Below are 25,904 nucleotides of genomic sequence, written 5' to 3'. Positions count from 1 at the left end.
GCTAAATTAACACGCACATGAGCGTGTGTATTTCAGAAGGAGGGACAGTAAAGCGAAAGCTGGGAAGGAGATGCTGTTCTTTTGTGTCCTCAGCGTTTCCCTAATCCTTGTCTATTTTCAACTAGAGAGTCGATTTGGAAAGGCCTCCTCATACATGGAGTATTCTTCCAATAATCACCCCCGTTCTTTTGCTGATGCTTGGTTTGCTCTCTTGGCCAAGCAGACGGCATGCTTAGGAAACCACACCAGGCTAGGAGCCTTCATGCATTCACAACTGTTGCTTTTAATAAAAGGGAAAACAACAGGCAGCGCTGTAACCTAGAAGTCGGCTCTACAACAAGCGATCAGAGGTCTGGCTGAGAGCAGCTCAGCTCTGTACTCACTAGCTGGTTCTGTGGTTGCAAGGGCAGGAAGAGGCCAGGTTGCTATGGAAACATGACAGACAGAAAGGCACAGAAAGGTGAAGGAGAGAATGGAGATAAATTAAACTCATAGCTATATATGTACATATACATGGGTGTGCATATATTATATGTATGTAGGCATCATTATAAAGATGGTGAAGGAGGTATTCTCTCACTCTCTGAGCGATCAATATTAATATACATATTTATTTATTTATCTATTTATTATTTTGAGATGGAGTCTTGCTCTGCCACCCAGGTTGGAGTGCAATGGTGCGATCTCATCTCACTACAACCTCCATCTCCCAGGTTCAAGCGATTCTCCTGCCACAGCCTCCCAAGTAATTGGGATTACAGGTGCATGCCACCATGCCTGGCTAATTTTTATATTTTTAGTAGAGAGAAGGTTTCACCATGTTGCCCAGACTGGTCTTGAACTCCTGGCCTCAAGCAATCCACCCACCTGGCCCTCTCAAAGTGCTGGGATTACAGGCCTGAGACACCATGCTGGGCCTTAATATACATATTGAAAATACCTTAATATACTTATTTAAAAGAGATGATCAGAGATTCTGCTGACAAATGACTCTTACGCAGGAAGAGATAACATAACTCTCATTTATTTTGACTATTAATTCCAGTTGCTAAATTCTGAGCAGTATGTTTTGTGTTCTTTACTCTTAATCTTTAATTTTCACAAACACTTAAAAGGTAAGTGGAATCCATTCTTCACCTTAGAGGTAAGAAATCTGAGACTTGGGGAGGTTTAGCGACTTATCCTACATCATGGAGCTTCACGCGGAAGTAGTGGAGCTGTGATTTGAACCCAGCTCTGTCTACTTCCAAAGCCTGAACTCTGTCTGCTACGGGACAGTGCCTGGAAAAGCACTCCATGGGGTGGTGGGCATGTTTATGAGTCAACAGATGGTGACAGAGGGCTTCTGAGCTTGAGGCTTGAGTCACCTCCTGAGTCTGAGCCCAAACTGCTGGGGCTTCTGATATATCAAGGAGAATGAAGCCAGCCAGGCGGCACCACCCTGCCTGCCCATTTGCTGCTGTCTGCCACTCTGGGCAGATGCTGGCATTGCATCTTGTGTCTTACTGAGCTGTGGCCTTCCTTTGCTATTCCTCCCTGGAAAGCTAGGTTCAAAACTCCAAACAGTGGCAGGCCTGGAGCCCCTTCTACTCCTGCACATTCAGAAGAACAAAAGGACAGGATAGCAACATTAATTAGATCAGAAATGAGCAAGGCTTAGCCAGGAAGACGAAACCTGAGAGCGACCTGTTGACATTACTGCTGGCTCAGTGGTAATGATCCCAGGTGGGTAAAGCAGAGCTTGATAAACATTAAAATGTTTGTGATTTTCTTTAGGGTGGCAGGACGTGGGTGACTACTCATCCTATTTTACAGAGGAGATAAACAAGGCTCACTTGTGAAGGGTTAAACGATTTGCCTAAGCGCCTACTGCCAGGCACATCTGCCAGACACTGTTTATTTTCCCACAAATATTTACAAGAAAAGTATGCATGTATGGATAAAGTGAACGCTACAGGCCTCCCTATCTAATTTCAATGTCTGTATCCAACTGTGCCAATTAAAATGAAGGGTAAAAACAAAACACTCCAACACATTTTCTATGACCCTGCAGAGGAGACATTTTTCTTGGTCAATTCCCTTGGTCAATCTCCAAAACAAGTTTTGATCCAGCCCACTCAGAATCCTGAGGACAGGGGTGGCCCCAGGGAAGCTGCCTTGGGGATCCTGCCTGCAGGGGTTTCTATCCAGAGCAATGCTTTTCCCTCGCCTCTCCTTCAGGGAAGGCTGCCCCTCATGGATCTGAGAAGCCCTATGCCTGTTTCTCTTCTCATCTGCTTCTCTAAAACCCGACGCTGCTTTCCGCCAACTGAGTTGAATTATCACCTGGTGAAGGAGATAACATTAGGCAGAACAAACTGTGGCTGGTGGAAAGCGACCTGCAGAGAGATGGATGAAGAAAATGATACTCACTATCTGGTGGAGACAATGGAACAGGGGTAGACCAGCTAGCAGATGCCGCTGAAGAAAGAAAAATGAAGGTGGGGAAAAAAGATCATTGAGGTACACAGATACTGAATGAAAAAAAGGGAAGCAACAACCCTGGGGCGTCAGTATGAGGAGCTGAAGCCAGTTACAGTGGGAAGAACAACACTGTGTTTGAACAGGTGGCCAGGGCACCAGCGAGGAGCAGGGCTCTCTCTAACTTCAAACCTTGAGGCTGTGCACCTGCCAAACCCTGCAGTTTAGGTAAAGTCTGGCCCAGGAACAGCTGCACAAGCCTCAAACCTTGACTGAAAACAAATATCCAGTTCAGCAGGACCAGCTGTCTCCATAGGACCAGAGGTATAGGAGGAAAGGGAATTTGGACCTCAGTTTAAGGTGAACCAGTGAAGGAGAAAATAGACATTGGCTTTTCATGTTACACATCTATATATGTGTTTCTATATAGGCATGTATTTCCATATATGACTTTATTTATAGCAAAACCTATATGCCTCACTCATTTCAACATCTGAATGAATGAAACAGAAATGGCTGTCCTACCTAATGTGTACTACTGGGTGAAGTTCATGATCCTTTATCATACAGATGCTGCTGCAACCACTGCTGCCTTCCAAAAACTCCCCTACAGAATGTGGTTATTTGGAGGCTGCTACAGAAGAGCCATGCAAATAATATTCAGGATTATTCTCACTCCTCCAGAGAATAGAAATGTTGAAGAGACTGGGACTGAAATTCTAGCCAACCTTCTGTGTAGAGGATGGTTGGTTGTGCATCTGAGATACTGGGACACTGAATGGATCTTTGGTTTTTCATTGGCAAATATTTGGAAGTAGTCCCATCAACAGTCACAAAACAAAGTCACCTTCGAGAGCTAGATGAAAATCTGGAAAAACCTCAGCGTATCTCCGACACTGCCTTAATATCTAATACTCATGGTTTTGTCGTCTTTGACCTTCCTTATGAGGGCATCTCATTAAACCATGAGTACAGTGTCACTGGAATCAAAGCAACAAAGAATAGTAACTCATCATTATTGGATGGTCTCCTTCCCTCTCTTTTCTTTGTTTGGCTTGAATTGTTTGCATAGTTGTCCATATTATTCTGGCAAAGAGATGGAATTTTACGTGCTTTAACCACATATATGACAATCCATTTAACTTATACTTGCAGTGCGCCACCTGGGGGACAACATGTGAAAACAAAAATCTCAAGATGCCTCCTTTAAAAGGTAGAGACTCATTCATAATCTCTACATTCAAAAAGAAATTGTCTATTTCGCTTCATGGTACAGAAGCAAATTAAGATGTATTGTTTGGGCAATGAAATTATGAAGGTGGGTAGCTCAGTCATGGAGGGGAAGATTCACAGCTAGTTGTAAGGAATCTCACAGAAGCAGCGCCTCACAAGGCAAACAGAGGTTTTGAGCTTTCCTCCTGAGTGTCTTGATGGCATGCACATATTTGGCTTAAAAAATAACATGAAATAGGTACATTCTCCCAGGTTAGAGTCTGATTTGTTTGTTTGGAGTCACAGTTTCCTCATGACCTTCATGCACATTCATGAACTACACACAAAAGAACCTCCAAACAGGTAAGCCATGCTTAGTAACTGGCAGCTTGAAAGCAGGAGTCCATCAAGAATTTGTGGCTTTTACTAGCTTCCCTGCTCATCCCTGCTTTGACATATCCATGTCTCTAAACACGGAGAGGTCTATTAAAGAACCAAGAAAGCAATCCCATTATTGAGACATCTCAACAAACTTCAAGTGATGAGTCAGTGCCAAATGCGCTGGTCTCACCTGACACCTGGCAGCCCAGGAGTCCAGCAGCAACACCTCCCTGTGCAGCACACTGGCCTCTGCTGACTCTGTGCCTTCTCTTCCTTAGGGCTTGGGGTGTAACCAGGGCACAACTCCAGCGGCATGGGATCCTGCTGTGCATCTGCATCCCAACGGTATTACAGGACGGGGGTGCAGTGTCAGCAGTGCTGTAAACTGGCATCAGAAACCAATGCCACCGGTTCTTGGGCTCAGTGCAAGCACACAGCTAAACTGGCGGTTGGTTCTGTTTACCTAAGTTCAGACAACCTTTGTGTCTTCCAAGAAATGGGAGTAAGAATTCAGAGAAGGTCCTTCCTAAGGCTTGTTCCTCAGTTCCTAGCAGCAAAAGGGTGGGTTTGTCATAACAGTGGTAACTGCTGGCAGCATCCTCCCAATGATATCTATTTTCAGGATGGGTCTAGGGGTAGCAAGATACTCTGTGGGCTAAGTCCTCACTTCAGCAACTCTGGGAAGGTTATCAGGGCACAAAGAAAGACCATAATAAGTCATCTTTGCTGATAATATGATGTTCCCATAGGTTCACTGCCTCATCCTGCTAAAGTTCTTGCAAAAGGCATGCTCAATTCTAAGAATATGCCATGGTTCTACTTATCTAAAAGAAGTTTGCCTTTTGATTCTTCAGACCTTAACTTTATTATATGATTGAGAAAAACTGACTTTTTGTACCACTAACAATGCCTGCTGTTGTAGCATTCATGACCTACTTGGAATGCAGACATGACACCACCCTTTTCCAAAGGGCTTCTCGGAGTCGTGGTTACTTATCCATTTTGATACTATCAGACAATAAACAACAAGGTCTGGAGACCTCTTTTTTGTAGTTAAAAATTTTAATTTAAGGTTAAAATTTCACTAAGAATTTCATTTCTAACATTGACTTAAAAATACAGCTTCTGCTATATATATATATATATATATATTTATACATATATAAAATCTCACCTTTGTAAGAACTGAGCTGGCAATGCATGAAAACCACTGTGGCCTTTGAAGTACAAGACCCAGTTACTCTGATTCAGTACTCAAACTCCAGTCACTGGTTAGAAACTCAGAGGGGAGCCTCATCCCAGCCTTCCTCTCTTTAATGTAACTAAGCCAGCATTCATTTACTGATCAAATCCAGACCAGAGGAAACCTGGAGACTCAGTTGAACCATGAGTTAAAGATCAGGGAAGATCCAGAAGGAAGGTTCTCTCATGCCCAGAGTGACTCCTCCCAAACTTGCTTAGGGCATAGCAGCTGCACGCCCAGAGCAGGTACCTGTCAGTCCGGCCTGATGGCTCCATCCCCCAACTCTGATGCCTTCAAGAGCTGGTTCATCCCGCACCAACTCTGCTGAGGGGGGATTTGGCACTTGCTCAAAATCTCAGAATGCCTACATGTAGCTACTTAGTTTTTGCTGTTGCTGCGATATTTCTGAATAATGTTAGAAAGATAAGCTTCCTTGGGTACCTTTCAGGAGCAGGGAGCCTTTTTCTGAAAAGACTGTACAGCTTCCTGAATACCTTTTCTTTGGTGTCTGTCTGGGTAACACCTCCCTCCGTTATTCTGGTTCAGCCTAGGAAGAGCCAAATCTCAGGAGAAGGGAAGTTTAGGGGCATCTCTGCAGGCTGACGGGGTCAAACCACAGTTCATCTCTCTGTTACCCTTGTTCCCTGTGTCCTCTATGTACAGCTTCCATGATTAGGGTGTCCTTCTAGTGAGGAATCTCCCCTTCCCTACCATGCATGGCGCAAGAGCTCCTACATTAGCTGGTTAGTCTTCGCCAAACAAAGAGATGCACACTGCAAGTAACTACATGCTAAAGAACAGAGCTGACCGGAACTAGAGACTTAACTCTGCAACAGCTGCCTGCAGGACATGCCCATGGCTCAGAACCAAAGTTCATGCTATGTTTTGACTATGGCAGCTACAAGGAGCCTCTCTGGCCATCCTCCTATTCCCCTCCAGCTACCAAGCTGACAGACAAAAAGCAAGGAAGCAACTGAGCTCAATTCCTTTATCTCCTAAAAGCAAATATGAAAATCCTTTCAGGTTTTTTTTCCTTCAAGGTATTTTGAATAGTGACCTGGTGGGGCTGTGGTCACTTTCCCGGCATCCTGGCTGAAGGTGAGGCGGGGCTATAGCGTGTTATTCAGGGCCCATCTGCAGAGGCTCAGCAAACATCATCTTTGCCGTGGGGTAATCATCACACACAAAAATTAATAAATAAGCACAATTTCCAAAGACACAGAAGTTGCATGCTCTAAAACAGGAAGAGTGTTAGCCTCTTGGAGTAACCTACAGACGTTAACAACAGCACAACTAGACTAAGGTCAGTGTGGTTAGGGCCCAGACAATATCATCTACTTCAGCCTCTAGGGGACAAAAAAGGGACCAGAACTAAATTAAGTACTAGAACTAGCAGATGTTAACGCTATGGAAACAGGTAATGAGGTATGAAGAGGCACTTACGTGGAGGAGGGCTATCTGCATTTCCCATGGATGGAACACAGACGAAAAGAAAAGACAAGAGACAGACCCAAGAAAAAAAAAAAAAAAAGATGTAAAAGATAATGACTAGAATCCGCAGAGCACATGGAGCTGGAAACTCAAATTATCAAATTACTTCAAATCCAGAGAAAGAAGCCATTCCTGTAGAAGGAAGATGAGACAGGCTTTCCTATTTCTGGGAAGAGGTAAGGGTAGTGGGTCCCTTTGCAGGTCCCTGGCTTCAAAGAGAAGGAAGCAAAGGATTCTCCCAGGTGCATTTTAAATCCAGGGGTCAGAGAGCCCAGGGAACTCTGTGAACACTCAGGAATTTAGTTCTACGGTATCTTCTTTAGCTGGGTGGACTCAGGAGCGTCCCAGGGCAGTATCTCTGTCTGCAGAGGGGTATGACAGGAGCAGAGCTTGCCCGGAGCCTGGCTGCTGGTGGGAAGGGAGGGCACAGTGGGATAGGCGTAGTTTAAAGAAAGAGGGAATGTCAGAGGAAAACCTAGAGATACATCCCTGAGTGGAATGAGGGGGAAGCAATTCTCTTGAAAGAGGCCATGGGGAATGCTCTTGCTATGGGAGGGAGAGGAGCAGAAAAGGCCAAGGCCAGGGCTACCTCTTCCCCTTGGTTTTGCTGGGTTTCTGCTACTGCTCACATATTCTATAGCAGTTTCCATTTGTCTCTGACTTAATATCTCTGCTGCATCAACAATCTCACAATGCATTATGTGAACTGTCACCATCTTTACCCGTGTCCTGCAAGTCACTGGGTGCTTAGGGCTTTTGTGGCCTGTCAAAAAGCAACTCTCCCAGATCCTCTGACAACCCACTCCTGGTTTTCTCCCTACTTCCTTTAATAATGTGTTGGTGCCCTCCCCACGGCTGTCATTCTAACGAGCTGGACCGGCTACTAGGACAGTGTCCCCAACCCCTTGGAGAAAGAGAGAATGAAGGGACTGTGTGTTAGCTGTCACTGAGAACCAGAGAACTAGGAGGTGGGGCCTCCAGGAGCAGAGGGATCTGAAAGACAAAAAGCTGTGGTCTGAACAATGACATGGGCCAGCTCAGGGTCCCCCGCTGCCCCCAGGGAGAAGTGGGTGGGCTGCGAAAAGGTGGGCAGCTGGCTTTACTTACGGACTGGCTGCGTCTTGAACTCGGAGGCCGCACTGATCTCACCCAGCCCTTTGCCATTGAGCGCCGCCAGCCTTACGGCGTACGTTGTTTCGGGCTTCAGGCCCACAATGGTGACGATGCCCTCCATGCTGGCTGTTATGAGAATATGGGAAGGATGACAAAAGAGTGAAAGTCTGCTGTTAAAATAGTGCAGCCACTCTGGAAAACAGTAGGGAGGGTCCTCAAAAAATTAACTGTAGATTTATCATTTGGTCTAGCAATTTTATTTCTGGGCATATGCATAGAATTGAAAGTCGGGACCAAACAGATACAGATAACTGGCTATCCATGTTCACAGCAGCATCATTCACAATAGCTGGAAGGCAGACACAACCCCAGTGATCACTGACTGAGGAATGGATACATGAGATGTGGCATATACATACAATGGAATGTTATTCCACCTTAAACAGGAAGGAAATTCTGACACATGCTACAACATGGATGAACCTTGAAGATATTATGCTAAGTGAAATAAAATAAGCTAGCCATAAAAGGACAAATGCCATGAGTCCACTTATATGAGGTACTTAGAATAGCCAGCTACATAGAGACAGAAAGAATGGTGGTTGCCAGCGGCTAGGGAGAGGTAGCAAATGAAGAGTTAGTGTTTAATGGGTACAGAGTTTCAGTTTGGGATGATAAAAAGTTGTGGAGATGGATAGTGGTGATGGTTATGACTTAATGCCACTGAATTGTACACTTAAAAATGATGGAATATAAAATGTATGTTATTTATATTTTATATTAATAAAAATAACTAGAATTGATCTTTAAAAAAAAAAAATCTGGTGGACAGATAGTGACATGAGATCAACCTGCAGATGTGACTTTGACCTAATTCTGGAGGTGCAGTTCCTAATTCTCTAGGAACACGCACAGGATGGCAGTGCGGACATCTGAGTACCGAGGTACTCGTGATCCCAATGGAAACACCGACTCCCCCAACTCACCTTCCTTGGCATCATACCACTTGGAATGCCATACTTCTTCACCCACTGCTCTCCACTCAGCTTTGTATTTGAGGATGGGCACCCCACCTGTGGCCTCTGGTTCATCAAACTGCACCTGGGCTGTGCTGGAGTATGGCTCCACCTGGTCGATGGATGGTGAAGAGGGAGTGTCTGTGGGGAGGACACATATGGAGAAACAGGTAAGCCCAGTTTGGCCCAAGACCATTAACTCCCAGTCACAAGGCACATCTCTTTCATTTCTGCTCACTCTTGGGAATCCTGTCACTGTATCCTGTCCTCCTGGCCCATCTCACCAGATGCTTCTTCCCCAACATGCCCCATGCGCAGATCCAATGACTCCCAGCTTCCCAACCCTCTGGCTTTGCTGACCCTGGCCCTTTCTTCTTCCCAGTATCCTGGAATCACTCAAGTACACAAATTGGACTGGCAGGGGTAGGTGGGGGGTTGTGGCAGCTGCCGTAAGGGACACTCACCTGCTTGAACAAGGATGAATTCCAAGGACTCCTGCCCAATGCGGTTCACTGCAGTACAGTTGTAGTTTCCAAAATCATTTTCAGAGTCCGGGGTCACCTTTAGAAGAAGAAGCTCTTGGGTTACAAGTGTCCCACGGGATGGTCACAGACTCAGATCTTTATTTACTAGATTGAGTAAAAAACAGAACTAGTAAAGTACAAATCATTAGCTCCAGCCCAGCCTTAAACAAGAGAAAAGAACAGCAGAGGGGCTCATGGGAGAGGCACATTCAGGGAGGGGACTGGTAGAGTGAGCGAAGGGGAACTGAAAAGAGGCCCAGTGTCTTCTCTAGTCCATGCCAGAGAAGTAGGAGAGAGGACTTGAGCTGCATTTTGGAGCCCATCTAGAGTCAAACTGTGCTTTCTCTGCTCTGCCCCACCCCCATCCTGACTCACCTCCAGATAGCTGGCAGAGGGGGTGTTGTAGATCTTGATATTGCTGTAGTTGGAGCTTGGCAGCAGCTGGCCATCCCGAAACCATGAGATCGTGGCACTGGGATAGGCAAATACCTCGCAGGTGATGTTCACCTGGTTCCCCTCCCAAGTGTACACAGCCACAGGGCCCTGTAGCTTCGGGGCATCTGCAATAAATAACAATGACTATCAGGATCACTGCCATGATCATGAAGCCCCCATATCCTGTCTCCTGGCACTGGGAAGGAAGGTGTGCCCCAAAGCAGAGCTAGTGCCTGGTATAGTAGAGGTCAGGGCCGTTTTAGAATTCCTGTGCACAGCATGCAAAGACTCAAGGGCACAGCAGGATTCTAAGAAGCCTGGAGATGGTGTGTGGGGGGTGGCTTGGGAACAGAGCTCTGAATGGCCCAGAGCCAGCTGCAGGGAACGTGAGCAGAACTCATAGGGTGCAGGTAGGTCCTTGCTGCTGTTTTCCTCTCTCATCCTGATCCTACCTTGCCCCACCCCTCCCATGTCCTTCCCCATTTATTCCTCACATTGCACTTCAAGGTACATGGACTGGGAGTCCTGGCCGATGGTGTTGCTGGCGGTGCAGATGTACTCTCCGGCGTCAGTGTACTGGATGCTCTTCAGGGTCAGTGATGACACACGGGCATGGCTGCGCACCACCATGTGCCCATCCAGAGTCTGCCGGGGGGAAAGGGAGCATGTCAGAGCCCGAGGCAGAGCGGAGGGCAAGAGTGCTATGGCAGGATGGGGTCTAGGAGACTAGGCCATCGCTTGTCTGTGACCTGTCTCTCTTCCTCTCTCCTCTCTGTATCAATGGCTTTCTTACTTTAGGTACCATCTAATGGGGGAGGCTCTGGGAAGCAGCATGAAAACTTGGGAGTATCCAAAACAGAAAATGAGACTCAGTTATGTCAGGCAGCCTGATCTAAGTGCCAAGATTGGTTTGGGGCTAGGTTCCCCAAGATGACTTTGTTTGGGATGTCTAAAATGGAAGCAAAGCCTCCAGCCAGCAGATACTGCAGCAGCAGCAGCAGCAGCCCTACCTCATGAGATGCTGGGAAAACTGCATTGCTACCCTGTCCTTTCTGTCTGTCCACCTGCCAGTTCCACGGTGCATGTACCTGTAGCAGGACATTCCAAGTGCCCAACATAAGAAATTATTAAAGAAATCCTTATTTCTGCAGATGCCTCTTTCCTGGATGCTTAAAAGTGAAATAATCCCATGTAAAAACAAGCCAAACAACTCAAAGATCAGGAGCCACCGCACTGGAAGTGAGAGTAACTGGGTTCTCTCTCCAGGGACAGTGGTACAGAGAGTCCTAGGCAGGTCTGGGATCCTTGACACCTTGGCCACCACCATTTTATAGTCCTTGATACAGCAATGGGCTTCCTAAATCTCTGGAATTATAATGATTGGTTAAAAAGAGAATAAGTACATGGTCCTAAGGCAATGGGTACTGGAGTATTTCCAAGCGGATTTTCCCCTTGACATTCTAAGTAAAATGGTTGCTGGCCCAGGAAGAGTCTACGCATGTGGCCTAACTTCAGATTCTCAGGAAAGTTAGTGATCTGGAGAAAAGGTCTTGTTCTGTGCAGGCTGGGCCCTCTTGTCTCCAGTATATGATGTTCTGTAGGGATGGACAGGAGGTTATATTCTGCACCTGGCATCTGTCGTCCCATGCATTGGGTCTTTAAAGAATGACAGAACCATTGGCTTCAGGTTCTTTGGATATGCTGATTTGGGGCCCTGAAGCCCAGAACTGCAATGTCATACAGCAGCCAGAGTAGGAAGCTCACAAGAAAGGCATCACTAGCCTTGTTCAGCAGTCTCAGCAGATTTACCAGAAGTCCCCTGGACCATCACTGACAGAGCTAGTCTATTCTGGTCATCTCAGCCCCTCGCATTTCATGTCTGGAAGCTGAAAAACTACTCTAGCAAGAAGACAGAAGAGCCAAGCAAAGTCATGACTGCCTACTACTGCGAGTGCCATTCCTCCCTGGGATGAGTTCTCTGTTGCTCTGCTTTGACCTACAAATCTGGGACACTGGTTGGTTGAAAGATGCATCCCAGGAGATGCCACACATTAATGAGAGATGACAACAAACAGGTGTGGAGCACTTCGCTAGGAAGCCTCGTGACACCCAGTTTGTTGGTGATACTGGAGTTTTGAGGGGTGACAGTGCTGATACATTCCAGGACTATTTTCATACATCATACACACAAGTCTTCACCTGTGAGTCTAGACTAGTGGCCTTGAGAGCATGGGGCCATCCCTGCAGGTATCTCTAAAGGGCTGTGCTGACCTGTTTGTCTCTCTTACTTGTCCAAACAAAGCAGGACTGAAGGCAGAGGGAACTTAAAGACAACCCCTGGCCTTTCTGGTGATCTCTGTGATATCAACCAGCAACTGAACTAAAATTCTTTGTGACACAGACCAGACTTGTCCTGCGGCTGCCACACACAAACTTGGAAATTGAAACATACTCTTCTGGAAGTCAAGAGAACATTTCCATAAGGAAGAGATGTTATAACAAAAGAGGCAGAGAAACTAATGTAGGCAAGAATAGGACCTTAACGACAACAAAGCAGGGGATATTCCGAGTCTTTACTCGGGATAATCTAGAAAATGGTTGAAGAGAAGTTTAGAAAACAGTTGCATGGACAGCCATGCTTTTTTTTTTTTTTTTTTTTTTTTTTTTTTGATTCCTATCTAGTTTCTTTCAGGAAATTTCTCCATGTGGAAATTTCTCTTGTTTAATGATGTCCACAGACCAGCCTTCTAAAGAGAATTCTTATTTTGCAGTAGGCTCACTGCAGATTTGGTGATGGAACTATCTGCCAGATGCCCAGTTCTCCCTTTGAGAATACACAGATAGACTCCAGTGTCATTAGACTATCTTCCCCTGAAATGCTTTTACTCTGGCTCCTACACAGCTTCAGGGAGTGCCACCTACCAGCCATCCAGACAAAAAGTTATGCTGACCACCTAGGCTGCAGCAGAAGGAGCAGACGAGCTCTGGGCAAGTATGAAAGATATTGATGCCAAGAAAACTCCTTTTTTCCCCAAAAGTATGAAGAGTAATGATGATCATTCTTCTTATCAAAACGTTTTTGTCTCCCTCCTTCCAGGTAAAAGTGCTAACGCTTTTAGAACTTACAAAATGAAATTGGCCATAACCCGAGCCTTCTTTTGCACTCATCTGGACTTATGGTCTTCATCTCCGAATGAGACAAACAGGAGAGAATGGAACTTCTGAGCCCTAGGGGCAGCATCCACTTGAAAGTCAATTATGTCCAAAGTAAGACACTCACTATAAGGACACTTCTGAAAAATGGAGTGAGGTGTCTGCTTTCCTGGGAGTAAACCTATTCCTTCCACTTACAATAATAATTCTCTTAACATCTCCTTAATGCTCCCTGATAAATCTCACCTCCTCCTCAACCAGGTCTAAATGAGAATGACAAGGAAAGTTGTATGAGGCCAAGCAGAATGAGATCTGTAGCTGCTTAAGAGTGGTTGATAATTAACCCTTCTTCTCTCTCTTCCCCAGTCCCAGTGGGTCCATGACTTTTGGACAATAAAGCACCCAACCTGTGACAGCACTAAGTGATTCCTGTGCCACAGGTGGGAAGCATCTCAGTGAGGATGTGCACTTAACAGTCATCCCAGTGACAGGGAGGAGGAAGGTCTTATACACAGGAAGTTTAGAATGAACCAAATTTGACAATGGCAGCCTGTTCATGTGCAGAAACTAAGATCAGTGCCTGGGGACAGGCAGTCAACTTTTAAATATTAAACAGCATATCAATATGGATGGCCTTGACCTGAACACATGAGTTATATGTCATGAATAATTATCATTTCTGAAAGATTAAGAGGATAGATTTACCAAATTAAAATCCAGAATCTATGGGATCATGTTCTGCATTTATAGCATTACATGATCAAAGCCCCATCTGGATAAAAGGCAAAGGCTACTTTAAAAAAGTCCTTAGAGATTAGATCCTTGAATCTCATCTGAAGTCTACTGGTTTTATTTTCACTGTATGTCACTTCATATAAATCAGGTAAAAAATTATAGGCATGATCATAAGTAGGGTCTTGAGATGTGGCAATCAAGGTCTAAAGATTAATATTTAGCTTCAGTTTTCAAACTAAGTCCCACATTATCCAAACTGAAGCAATGAGTCAGAGAAATTTCAAAGGCCAAATGCTACTGGCTTTAAAAAACATAAAACCATTTGTACCACATCATTCTAATCTCATACATTTAATGGTCTATAAAAGTAATGGAGATATGTTTAGCAATTTGGGAAAACCAACGAGAGATGTCATTTGCATTGCTTTTGAGATGAAACTTGACGTGATAATTTACCAAGACTGATTATTATAAAATAAGTGAGCAACAAGATGAGTTGAGCTGGAAAGGAAAGGGAGGAGTGGGTTTTTAGATCACTAACTCTGTGACTTTATGGTCCAGAGCCACATCAACCATGTGAGTCAAAAAACTTTCATCATTTCAAAATGCCTGGCCTGGGAATTGGGGGCAATTTATTTCTATCGGTATAATTACCTGGATGTGATTTTACCAGCACCAGCAAGAGAGTAAGATCCAGTTTTAGGAAATAATATGGATTTGTTCATCCACTCCCAACACAGCTTGCTTGCTCATCCTAAAATGATACTATTACTAAGTAATATCTACCACTATCGACCTATTCTTTAATCTAGCTAAATTACTAATTAGTTTAGCATGTCTGGTTATTAAACTGCAATGGTGAGTTAAACTGTAATGCTTTCGAAACTAAAGACTGGCTAGTGGTCAGGCAAGCTATACCTCTTGCTTCTCTGGTCGAGTCCACGAAGCCTGGAGAGAACAAGATATAAAACACAACAAGAAAGCAGTAAAATTTTACAACATGTTGCTTTAGAGAATGTATCACACTGCATTCCGTGCACATGCAGCTTTTCTTTAATTCAGAACTTTTTCCAAGGCCCACTTTCAATGGTGTGTTTATTACACAACTTAATTTAGGATTTAGCTTATGTCCAGCTTTTTTTCCCCCCTTAGGCACATTAAAATGTATAATTCAAAAGGTTCAGGCTTTCCTAATCTTTGGTATACCTAGATATGAATACCAGTAGGACCAGACTGCTCTTGTTCCAAAATACCTTAAATATTGCTCACAGTATTTGGTGACATGACTAGTTCTAACCACATTATCTAGAGATACTTAGAGAGTAGGTCTCCTCCAGCTGGGTGTGGTGGCTCACGCCTGTAATGCCAGCACTTTGGGAGGCCGAGGCGGGCGGATCACGAGGTCAGGAGATCGAGACCATCCTGGCTAACACGGTGAAACCCCGTCTCTACTAAAAATACAAAAATAAAAAAATTAGCCAGGTGCAGTGGCGGGCGCCTGTAGTCCCAGCTACTTGGGAGGCTGAGGCAGGAGAATGGTGTGAACCCAGGAGGCAGAGCTTGCAGTGAGTGAGATAGTGAGATAGTGCAAGTGTACTCCAGCCTGGGCGATGGAGCGAGAGTCTGTCTTAAAAAAAAAAAAAAAAAGAATAGGTCTCCTCCTTTGGATTTTATAAGGCAGCTTATCATAAATATACTAATGCCATTTAATGCTCATGCATTTTATAACTCTTTGCATGCATTCTGTGAAAATCAAATTTTTATTGCCAAAAAGGTACAAAGCAAGGAGCAGAGAGGTACACTAGGAATGAGAAGTATGAAGTCCTTGAGACCAGGAGTCAGGAAGCTTTGAGGAAACCAAATGGAAGTAGTTGTGGGAGGGCTCCAGTCCTTAATAGAGAATGCCCAGATGGCATGCGGGCTCCAGCATGTACCATCTTCATCAAACACGGCATTCCATTCACAAGTTGGCATTCGCAAGCCAACCCAGGGACACAGGGGTTAGGGAAATTTTCCACCCACATCTAGATTTTTCAATTTCTCCAGCACTTGGAAATCTATTCTCCTTACAGTTTATCTGTTTTTCATACTAGGATGCAAAGATATGATAGCTGCATTGTTCTTTTTATTACATGGCAAGACTGCCTGATTGTCTCTGATGTTCAGATGGAAAAAGGATAGAAAAGATGTCAGAATCATAGCAACGCAATCCAGGGAATGCAAATAAGTTAGCAAACATTTAGTAAGAGTCCACTAAATGCAAGGAACTTCTGTGAGAAATGAGATGGAAATATCAACTTATGTCACATGATGTGGGAATGAAGAAGAAGGTGAGAACAGAGGAACGTGCAGAGACCAAAGTAACGGTGGGCCAACATGTCAAATGTGCTTGCCAATTCCACATCACTTAGAAGCTTGTCGGTTACATGCCAGGGCTGCAGGAATCAAGATCTTTCTTTTGAGAGACTCTATCACATTGAGTTGTATGTTTTTTCAAATCTGATTATTCTTGTGTCTCTCCCAAATCACTACAGTTCTGTGGCTTTTAGAATAAGTAGTTGCTAGTAACACAAAGCTTCCCGTAACATAACCTCTTACTTTTGTGCCTGGTGGAATGATAGGAAATATCTTGGCCCTAACCATTTGGTGAACGTGTGACCCACATTAAGACAACCTGATATGCAAATGTACACACTTATGAAATAAATCAAGGTATGATTAGTAATCCTCCAAAAATTGTTCTAGGTTGTTTTGATATTCATATTTTATTTTCTTACACACAAGTCTGCAGGAATATGTATATAAAACAAAGTGAAGCATTTCTATAATTTTCTTACGTATTCTATTATTCATGTGCCCACACACTGGATAAACCTGACTCTGATTGCTCAATGCAGTCATCTTTTCCAGTGTTTAAAAGCAGGCCCTGAGTTTGTACTGAATGAGGAATTTTTTCTGGTGAAAAGGAAATTCCAGCTTCCAAAGAATCCAGAACTTCAAAAGTTCTCTTACTTGTGGGATATTCTGTCAGCCTAAGATTCAAGATCATGGAATGCTTTTCATTTTTCCTATCTCTTCAGATCTCAATTCTTCACTGCTCTTCTTTCCTTAATAAGGCTTTATAGGCCTTTCTTTGTCAGCCATTTCAAAGGCAAAGAGATGTTCAAAGAGGCATATGATGGATTTTTTCTGCTAGGGATAGAGTATGTAAATCATCATCTGTGGGTCTCAGGCAGTAAGTAAATGACACCTGGAATTTAGCAGCACTCACTCAAACACCTGGCAATATTTAAAAGGAATCTGGGCAGGATGAGTAATGAAATAACATGGATGCAGAATCTTTCTGAGGTATCACAATGACTTTCATACAGATGATCAAATTGACCCATTATGATGGCCAACTTTTTTGGTCAACGTAATAGTAACTACTAAGAAATGCATCAGCTTTTGGACAGCTGATCTATCTTAATGATCTCGATGACCCAAACAATTAGGTACCCTAGCTATTATCAGTTGTTGAGCTAAACCAATTCAACTAGCTGAAGCTTAACTGATTGGTAATGGTCATTCTCAGATGAGTGATTAGACTCAATACAGAGACATGATCAAAGGTAGAGTGTGACCTGAATTCAGGCTCATTGTACTTGTTTTTGCTTATCTCCCCCCTTCTTTTATAATGAACAAGAACATTGGTATTCCATTAGAAAGTCAATAACCATATGTCTATGGTTGAATGCCCTCTTTTCCACCTCTTCCCTTAAGAAGACTAATACCAGACTACACTCAGCAGTGAAGCAAAACACAAAGCTGCTTTCACTCACTTACATTGTAACTAACTTTATTAAAGGAATCATTGAACCTTCCACCAAAGTAATACAAACCATGAGAGAGCACTGTGGCACCGTGGCATCAGGTGGCCTACCTTCTGAGCCACCGAGCCAGAAGGAAGCCATTGTGGCAGTCCAAGGGCTCTGTACTTGACCTTGTTTTAGTCAACATTTCTATCAGTGACTTGGACAAAGATATTGCAAATAAGTGTTCATACAAGGTTGGAAGCAACAGCTAATACAAATGTTAGATGACGACTGCATTGGAAGACTACTGAACTGCCTGCTCTTGGGCTCTATGCTTAGGCTGGGATCCCCACTGACTGCTCTACTTCTTTACTTTTAATATACACATGGGTTGAAGTGCCCTGGACACACAGATTTCTAAAGTGAATTTCTAATGAGAGTCAGTCCTGACTGGTTACAAAGATGGACTCAAACAGTCATTCTCAAGCCAGGGGGTGTTTGTATGTGTCATAGTTTTAGTAACAATTAGAGGTGGTTACTGGCATTTAACAGGAAGGGGACTAGAAATGCTAAGTTTCTTGCAATGCATAGTACAGTCCCAGTGAAGGAAGCCTCTTCCCAAATTGCCACCATGACCCTGTTGAGAAGCACTGGGCTGCAACAAACAAACTGCAATTTTTAACATAAATAAATATAAAATTCTGCAATATTGGTTAACCAATCAATTGCATAAGAACAGGATAGGTGATATGTGGCTTAAATGGGGTTCATGTAAAAAAAGACCTGAGCATTTTAGTTGACCACAAGCTCAATATGAGGCAACAGAATAAGGAAACTGTTAAGAGCTAATGCTCCTTTACCTGCATGATGGCATCTACATCAAAGAGGCAATGGCCCTCCTAAAGTCTGCATTAATTACACTGAGCACAGCAAAATTTTAGGGGAGCTCTAGTGAACTGAAACTATGTAGTATAAGACAACCAGAAAGATAAAAGGTATGGAAACTATGACATATGAGAAATAATGAAAATAACTAGTGTGTTCAAGGTAAGAGGAGTGGACTGGAGGAAAGTCGAAGAGTTTTTAATGGCTCTCATGCAAAGGACTGAGTGGCAGAGGCTGGGAGGACTGAGCAGAGGAAGGGGCAGGGAAGCAGCTCATTCTGCTCTTCAGCATTGGCCAACTCCCCCACAGAGGACTGACACTATCATGCTTCAGATAGGGACCAACTGGCTTCCTGGCAAGGATGCTAGGCCAGGGTGCCAGGCGAGACTGGATGACCTCAAAAGGTGCCTTCCGAACATCTATGATTTTAGCATTTTGTGTGATCTAAATCTCAGGAGGCTTCTTTACCTGACCAACTAGATACAATCATCTATTCTCGTTTGCTTAGCATATCATCCTGGTTTTAAAAAGAAAATGGTTGTTTTCCACTCCTACAATTACAGCAACGCTAGTAATCTTGATTCCTAATTATATAGAATGCAACTTCGGATGGAGGAGAACACGAGGAGAGGCTGCCAAAGTAAAAATGAAATGTATTTTCTGTACTCCAACCAGTTCATGAACAGCCCATATTTGTTTTCTTAATTATTAGCTATCCACAGTGTAAGATGGACAATATGCCTCTTTGATGTCAATATATAATTAACAGAAATGGCAAATTTTCTTATGTAGAGTTTCACTCAGGCAAATATGTCAGGCTGGTGTCACATCACTAGCTGATTTGGAGGACTTGTTTTAACACTGATTTACTCACGTTCCAATAAAGTGAACTTGAAGGCAAGTAAAAGAAATACAATACAACCAATGTGGCTGGACTGAAATAACGATCTAAGATTAAGACAAATGATCTATAGCGATAGCCGAATTATATAAAAAGTAGTCACTACTAGGCTTGAGACAGCCTCTGCTGGACACCTGTCTCCATATTTAGCAAGTATGAATGTGTATTAGTTCCTGGCTATTATTCTCATTCTAGAAAAATGAAATCATAGCTACAAGCCAGAAGTGCCAACCTATTAAAGAACCTCCGTAGGCACAAATCTTAATAACCTTTCTGGTCTAGATTGGCTGTTGAGCTATTCCTAGAAAAGATATAGAATTCAAAAGCATCATTCATCTGAGGCAGATATTATTTCTGTCCTTCATTGTAGGTCAAAGATATACACTGGGTCACTCTGGACAAAAATCTACTTTTAAGCTAATGTAGAAAGATCTGCCAAGCAGCAGCCTTGTGGTTTAAGCCCTGAAATGTACATTCAATCCACATAACACACATGAGTGGGGCTGAAATCTTAGCTGAGGGTTTAATTCTAACGTTGATAAAGAAAGTATCCAAGTAAACACCACATCTCTTAATCTAGCTAGTTTTCACAGTATCAAACAGCGTATGTGAGTTTCAAAAATATTTAGCAGTTCCTCAGTTGACTTTTTGTTAAGTTGAATTTAACTCTGGAGGTAAAGGTTGCAAAAAATAATAGGTTATTTGGAAGAGCAATTTCTGTTCCATTTGATGCAGTTTTATTTTCTATTAGTGGAAAAGAAATCAGCTCCTCAAATGCAAATCCCAAATTTAGCTCTGGTATTTCACACTATCCCTTTCTGGCTTTATTTGAGTTTACTCTCTCTAGAGATTTCCTTTGGGCAGGCAGAAGAGTGAAGATCTATCATTTTTGACATTCTGATCAGTAAGTAGTCCATTATAAATGTTCCACAAGGCAAGGCCATTACTACTGAATAGGTGACAAAACCTGGGATAACTAAAACAGAGCGCATTACTACAGGATATACGAGATGAGATTGGAGAAGTACCATAAGAGGGTTTAAGTTGCATTAAAACCAAGCTTTTTCCTCCTACTTTTGGCCTACTCAGTAATCAAGGGCTGTATGATGTGGGGTCACCTCAGTTTTTATATATTGTCAACAATAAAGTATCTTTTTGGTGGCCTATAAATCCATAGACTTTGAAGCTCAATCTTTCCTACCATTTTGATTTGTCAGGAAGGTTGCTACAATGTTCTTAAACCCTCCATGAATATATTGAAAAACCAGGATGTAATCATCACTTAGAAACTGCTAAATATTTTTGCCTTTAGAACAAAATGATATCCAAATGTGACCAAGAATACAGGCAGACACAATGGCAACCAAGCATTTGTGCATAAGTGCATATATAGCATGAGTATACAAACACAAGAAAAAGAATTAATAGGTTCATTTTGAGCCTGATTATTTCTGGGAGATCTTTCCTAGGGTGCTCTTGAGATGATGACAATGTCACCTGGTGAACCTAGGACATTGCCTTCTCTTTGTTCCCTCACAGCTCCATAACTCGGGGATTGAAAATCACCATTGCCTCCTCCCCAGAATATCTAACTTGAGCATGGCCATACATCACATCCCCGCCAACCTGTCCAAGGAATTGTGCCTATTCCATTGCAAGGGGATGCTGAGCAGGCCATGTCCTGCAGGCTTGGGGAGGGAGGCCCTGGGATCCGGCTGTGGCCTCTGGTGACCATAACCCATCTCCCAGCTCACCAAAGAGAACTGGGCACGAGCAGACTCAATCTGCTTTGAGTCTGCATTCCAAGGCCCTGAAACTCCTGGGCAGCATGATACCTTTTCTTCGCTGCTGATGTTCCGGGTAGAAGTCCTCCAGGTGATGGAGGGAATGGGGTCTCCAGAGGCTTCACAGGTAAGAGTGACCTGCTCCTCCAATTCCATGGCAGTCTGGTTCTCTACATATGTGATTTTGGGTTTTGCTGAAAAGACAAAACATTTATCTGAGTTTATCTAATTATTGAGCTTTCTGGGTTTCAACAATGACATGCACCTATCCAACAAAGGTTATCTATCTGCTAAGTACAAGACCCTAGTCTAGGTGTTTTAGGAGATACAGACCTGATTCCCCAAGGCTTACAATGATGTAGGCATGTGACAACACAGAAACCATAATAAATAAGAAATATCCTATCAACTAAGAGTGATAAGGGCAAGGAATGCAGGAGGCATGACGCAGTGGACGAGTGCCTCCCTGGATGGAGCCTTCAAGAGGAGATGGCTTTGGAGCTGGGCCATGAGATTTTCAGCAGGTGGAACTCTAGGGTGGAGACGGAGTCATTTGAAGTGTAGGAAACTGATTGAATAAAAGCAAAAAGCATGAATATATGAAGAGATGGCTGGGAAGAGAACAGTGTGGCATGAGGCACAGGACGCAGAGGCTGGATGGCTGGAATTTTACCTGGTGCCTGGTGGAGGCCCACAGATGGCATTTAATCAGCGACACAAAAGCTTTTTTATTTCAAGAAGGTTAACCTAGGGACATTTCAGGAAGCTTTGGACTAGAGAAAACTTCGAGGTGGGAAAACCAGTTTGGAAGCCCTGGCAATGACCCAGATGTGCAGTAATGCTGGATTCTGAACGAGGTCGTTCGAGAGGAAAGAGCAAAGAGCAGCTTTGAGACAGATGCTGGAGTGGAGGAAGGTTCAATAAGTGGCAGCTGAAGAGAGGGCAAGGAGGGGTGAGAAGAACCAAAAGGAGCAATAAGAAGGAGTCCAAGTGACTTGGAGTCTTAACGACTGGGAGAATGGTGTTAGCATTAACTCAAATGAAGAAATCAGGCAAGGAACTGGATGGGGGCTCTGGGGTGGGCTCAGGATGGGAAGGAGATGAGTTGAGATGAGTCCATTTTGCAAATGTTTTGGGTAATGCAAGAAAACACAAGCATTCCAAAGCTAAGTTAAATGTTAAAACATTAGAGAAAATTGAATTTTCCCAATTTAAAACAATTATGCTCTGAAATTGCTGAACTTTGTGTGGAAGAGAAAAGATAACACTGCACAAATGTAACTTATTTCGTGAATAAAGGAAAAGGCCAGGCTATGGAAACAAACAAATGAACCAAAAAACCCCAAGAGAATGATAGCTAGTTTTTGAAAAGACTACATTTGCTTTATATTCAAATTCATACAGTAACCCTAAGTAGGCGAATAAACGACTGCCTATATATATTCTCCATGTTGAGGTCTTTGATGCTGTTTTAATAAACAGAAAACAATGACAGAACTATACACTTTTTGTTACAAATGCCTGCTTCTACATAAAATCACCTACATAGTTCAAATATTTGCCTAAAGGTAATGCATACTAACAGCCTGTTTAGCAAATCCTTTTTTGATGGATAACACATAGGTACATCTCAATCCAATTTGGCCAAAAGTTCATAGATTTCATTTGATGGAGTCCACATGAATGAGGTTAAACCTCAAAGGTTTCCCTATTGTGTCTTCCTTCATAGATATGATTTTCGAGAATATTACAACTTGTATTGGAAGGAATATGTGCTAAGTGCCATTGACAGGGAAGTTTTAGAGGGCGAAGTAAAATAAAAATAAAATGAAAGAAACATGAAAAACAAAAAAGGCTAATAAAATAAAATAAAATAAAGGTAAAATAAGAGCTGAATCTCTATATTGTAAAAGTCACAGAATAAAAAAAAAAAAAAAAAAAAAATTCAGCCACACAACTGAATCCGCTAAACTCTACAGTTGTTTTGAGGTCCGGAGACAATCTCAGGAAGGTTGAATTTGGGGCCTCTTAAAATCTTGTCAGACTCTGAGATCTGGACAATGTTTTGCTGACCTTCTCCTGACCTGCGGTACTTTGTCATGGCAGCCAAAGGTTAACAGAAGACAGGCAAAGGTCAGTTGCCATCTATTAGTATTTGGCCTTGGAGGCTCCATTTCCCAGATGGCTACAGAAGGTGCATTGTATGAATCCTTAGAAAAAAGGCAAACCATATTCTTATTAAAACATGATCATGGCTAATTTTGTAGAGTCTACAGAGTGCTGTGGGAAGGAAGGCAAGCTTCCCACTGATAACTTAATTCTCTATTACTCTAGAAGCAGTGCTACTGTCAGAACTAATTCAGAAAGCTCAGAATGCCATCTTAGAAGAAGACAGTGATATACATAATTTATTGTCTAAATTGGGACTCTCTTGAGAGTGACATGAAAGGCTCTAAATAATTGCACCAGGACAAAGGGCATTAGTAGGCCAACAGGGACAAATGCTGGGTCACTCTACTGAAAAGATTTCCTCCCTCTGCATTCCAGCATCTAGAGGAATCTCTCCGGGTTTCATGTTCCTATACCCCCCGCCCTCTATTAATTAACCTCTCTTATGAGTTCTTGACTTTTGGATCTCTGTTCTATTCTCTACCTGTCTCCATGGGCCTTAGTGCCTCAGACTGTTCTACTGCACCTTTCCCCATATTTCTTTCTGTGAGTTTTCCAAGAATGCTTTCCACTAAGAGGCAGCCTTGTCTACTCCCACTCCAGTTCATGCTCCTACAACCCGAAGAAGAGCCCTGAGGCCCCTGCGTCCCTGAACAAAGAGGTTGGACACTATGCTATGGGGCATGACCACGTGCACCTTCTTTCAGGCTGCTGCTTATCCTTTGCTGTAACCCTCAGGGGCTGCTTGAGACACAGGGCTCCTAGCCACTGGTGAACTTGCCTCAGCCACAGAAGCATGAGACCTCAAGAGCATTTACATGAGCATCAAAGGAATCAATATAGACAAAAATTCTTCAGAGGCATGCATGTGGACAGCAGTAATGAGAATTCACTGCCAAATTTAAAGGACGAGAGGATGCACCTACTTAGTAAAAGGAGCATCTAGCTAATAACTAAGGCAACATGTGCTAGAACATGTCTTTTTCTTAGGAAAGAATGATGCCACTTAGATACAAATGATGTCATAAAGTCCCTAATTGAGATATGTCCCGTACATACTGATGGACATCCCTTCTTGAAGCCACAGGACTTCTGGGCTTTTCTTTACTATCTAAGCTACAGGCTTCTTCCCTTTTCTACCTCATTGCTGTAGACTCTACTCCCACTTAGGGAACCTGCCCCATTTCTCCCCTAGCAATGGTCCACGATGGCAAGTCGGAAGGGGATGGAGAGGGAATAAAAGGGTGGAAAACGACGGAGCCCTAACCAGCTGGTCCCCCCCAGGTGGCTCCCTAGCCCTGTATTAGTCTCTTCAACCAATGGGGAGGCCAATGGAGGAGGAGAGAAAGGAGGATGAGAAGGGGAGGTGGATGGGAAAAGGTGGTGGAGAAGAGGCACCAGGTTCCTTCAGGGAGGCTGTATGAACGCTCCTCAGACTATGACAGGGAGGATTCCCATTCTGAGTGGACTCAGTCTCTACAAGTCTATGATTCCTGCCCTGTCTCTTTGGGAGCCCGGCCACCTCTTCTCTGTTTGTCTCACTATGCGCCCTATTCTTCCAGCTGCAGTTTTGGGAAAGAAACTGTGAAATGTGTGTGTGTGTGTATGTGTGTGTGTGTGTGTGATGAAGAGGGGTGTATGTGTCCAAGGTGGGGGGTGGGAAGACAAATCTTGTCTTAGCAGTTTCCCCGTCCTACTCTCCCTGCCTCATGACCTCCTCCCGTCGAACTGACCCACTCTCTTCCCTCTACCATGGTCCCACATGGCCCTGCACTCACTGCTCTGGGGCAGCCATCACCACCAGAGAGGCCTGGAAGAGAAGCCGAGATCTGTTCATGCCCAGCCAAGTTGGGACTGAGTTGCTTTTACAGAGAAACCATGAGCTACCTGGTGGTGCAGGCAGAGTGCACTAATTCTAATTTTGCCAGACACTCCCTATATAATTCAGACACAATATGTGTTCTGTTGGGTTTTGTGGAGTTAACAACCGTCATTGTTAGATTAGAAAAGGGACTTAGGAGCCACCTGCCTCGGTCTGAATCCAGAGGCACCTCATCCCTCTGTGATCAGGTTCCTCCTTTGCAAAATGGGGATAATAATAAAATCTGCATCATAGGGGAGTGATGAGGATTAAAAGAGTTAACTTACAGATAGCACTTCACAGAGTGCTTGGCACATTGTAGGTGTTCTGTTTGTGTTTGATATTATTATTATTATTACTTTATGGAGTTAAAGTCTAAAATAATTTCCTAAAGACAGGTGATGATCGTGTCTCCAGGCTTATCTCCCTGCCACATATGTATGCTTGCTTCATCACATAGAACTAATGACAGTTCCTCCATTTATTCAATCTAGTGCCTACTGGATGAGGGCTACTGTTTCAGGTGCTGGGGATGTATCTGTGAGTAAAACACACATAGCCTCTGTCCACAAGAAGCTCCCATTCAACACAGCCTGTGCTTTTCTTGTCTCTGTGCCTGTGCCCAGGCTGCCTAAAATTCTCGTCCACTCGTTCAGCTGGGTAATTCCTACTTATGAAATAGTACCTTTTAATGACTTTTCTAACTTACATCACACAGGACCAGAGAATTGCTTCCTACAAAACACT

The 25,904-nt window shown here is 43.5% G+C and overlaps 1 protein-coding gene across 22 annotated transcripts in view; it reads right to left on the bottom strand.

Moving 5' to 3' along the window:
* NCAM1 (neural cell adhesion molecule 1) overlaps window positions 1-25,904 on the bottom strand; it is a 316,731-nt gene that overhangs the window by 35,028 nt on the left and 255,799 nt on the right. For 4 of the 22 annotated variants that reach the window (XM_033204118.1, XM_033204129.1, XM_033204137.1 and 1 more), the window contains exons 8-17: window positions 21,179-21,321; window positions 14,682-14,711; window positions 10,370-10,520; window positions 9,816-10,000; window positions 9,381-9,477; window positions 8,887-9,057; window positions 7,895-8,026; window positions 6,740-6,754; window positions 2,413-2,460; window positions 384-425 (exon numbers count right to left, since the gene is read on the bottom strand). In XM_033204118.1, coding sequence (XP_033060009.1) covers window positions 384-425; window positions 2,413-2,460; window positions 6,740-6,754; window positions 7,895-8,026; window positions 8,887-9,057; window positions 9,381-9,477; window positions 9,816-10,000; window positions 10,370-10,520; window positions 14,682-14,711; window positions 21,179-21,321 — 1,014 coding nt within the window. Of the gene's footprint in view, window positions 1-383; window positions 426-2,412; window positions 2,461-3,188; window positions 3,192-6,739; window positions 6,755-7,894; window positions 8,027-8,886; window positions 9,058-9,380; window positions 9,478-9,815; window positions 10,001-10,369; window positions 10,521-14,681; window positions 14,712-21,178; window positions 21,322-25,904 lie in introns of all 22 variants that reach the window. The other 18 variants (XM_033204125.1, XM_033204131.1, XM_033204139.1 and 15 more) reach the window with 8 other exon arrangements.

The sequence above is a fragment of the Trachypithecus francoisi genome, unplaced genomic scaffold (genome assembly GCF_009764315.1).
Source record: "Trachypithecus francoisi isolate TF-2019V2 unplaced genomic scaffold, Tfra_2.0 Lachesis_group8, whole genome shotgun sequence".
NCBI lineage: Eukaryota > Metazoa > Chordata > Mammalia > Primates > Cercopithecidae > Trachypithecus > Trachypithecus francoisi.
Note: the sequence above shows the minus strand (reverse complement) of the source record. Positions and strands in the feature narration are given on the sequence as shown.